The sequence below is a fragment of the Sceloporus occidentalis genome, unplaced genomic scaffold (genome assembly GCF_023333645.1).
Source record: "Sceloporus occidentalis isolate IW3139 unplaced genomic scaffold, rSceOcc1.0.p SCAF_13, whole genome shotgun sequence".
In the NCBI taxonomy this organism is placed as follows: Eukaryota; Metazoa; Chordata; class Lepidosauria; order Squamata; family Phrynosomatidae; genus Sceloporus; species Sceloporus occidentalis.
The window spans coordinates 3,301,068-3,302,203 of record NW_028316993.1 but is presented as its reverse complement, the minus strand read 5'-3'; the positions used below and the strand labels follow the sequence as shown (position 1 = coordinate 3,302,203).

Sequence of the window (1,136 nt, the reverse complement as noted above, 5' to 3'; positions counted from 1 at the left end):
GATGCAAGAACTATAAACTCTTTATTAAATCCAACAGCCTCAACCTTAATTGAGAAGAACTTGCAAAAGGAAGTCAGACAACAACAAATAGCAATCCTTTCCCCCAAAAAATATATATAAACATAAAAATAGACATCTTTCCTTCCAAAAGCATATAAAAAGGAACTAGATAGTAGCAATTCTTACACAAATATTTTCTCCCCCAAAGGATCGGGACGCTTCCCTTTGAGCCACACACAAACCTGACATGATTTAAGGCGATTGTGTACCGAAAAAGGAACAAATGTAGACTCACAAATGTAGTATTTTTGGAAAACAAATAAGAGAATTGGGTTTCCATTCTTCAAACTGAAAGAACTCAAGTCTGGGAGAAACATAACAGTTTCGGAACGTGTTTAAAAGATGTTTGTCCGTTCATGATCCTAAAATGCAAACTGTGTTTTTCAAATGTCTTTTTCTTTCAAATAAAATTGAAGGGGAAAAAATGAGGTTGGCTTTTTTGGAACCTTTCCTCTCCATTCATTGCTTGATGGGGTTTTTTATTTGGTCTCACCTCCTTTAAAAAAGAAAAGATTTTCGGAGTCCTTTCATGGATCCCAAAGACTCCTTGCTGTTCCGTCTCATTTCCTGACTTTGCGCCCGGCCGAGTTTCGCCCGCACTTGCGATAGATTGACTGTTTGGCATGGCTGAGCGGGCAATACTTCAGCGTGTGGGCCTTGTCTGCCGTGGCGCCACAGAGCGGGCAGACGTACTTGCGCAAGATGGGGCAGACCACGACGCCGTCCTCTCGTTTCAACGGGTGGGAAGAATAGACATGCTTGGATTCTCCGTTGTGCTTGCAGAAGTTGCAAATCTGCCGAGAGCTCTGGGACACCTGGCCATTGGCGTCGCTTCCGCTTGACCCGCTGCCGCTGGTCCAGTGCGCCACGCCGTCCGGGCTGTTCACATGTCGCGCCATGTTGTAGTCCAACGTGTCCCAGGTTGGAGAGAACGCAACTGAGTCCTTCTTTCGTGCCTCAAGGATCTCCATCACCACCTTGGAGAGGCTCAGATAATCCTTCCACATGTCGAAACAGGGCGCCCCAGACGTGTCAGGGGCACCACATGGCATGTGCATGGGTGATGCAGAGAACAT

The 1,136-nt window shown here is 46.0% G+C and overlaps 1 protein-coding gene across 1 annotated transcript; it reads right to left on the bottom strand.

Moving 5' to 3' along the window:
* Positions 1-620: 620 nt before the first annotated feature.
* Positions 621-1,136, bottom strand: NANOS2 (nanos C2HC-type zinc finger 2). Its single transcript, XM_089479082.1, has one exon. It carries the CDS (start codon positions 1,134-1,136, stop codon positions 621-623), a length of 516 nt encoding a protein of 171 aa, XP_089335208.1.

Coding starts and splice junctions, on each gene's coding strand:
- NANOS2 (XM_089479082.1), bottom strand. CDS start 1,136: ATGTTCTCTGCATCACCCATGCACATGCCATGTGGTGCCCCTGACACG.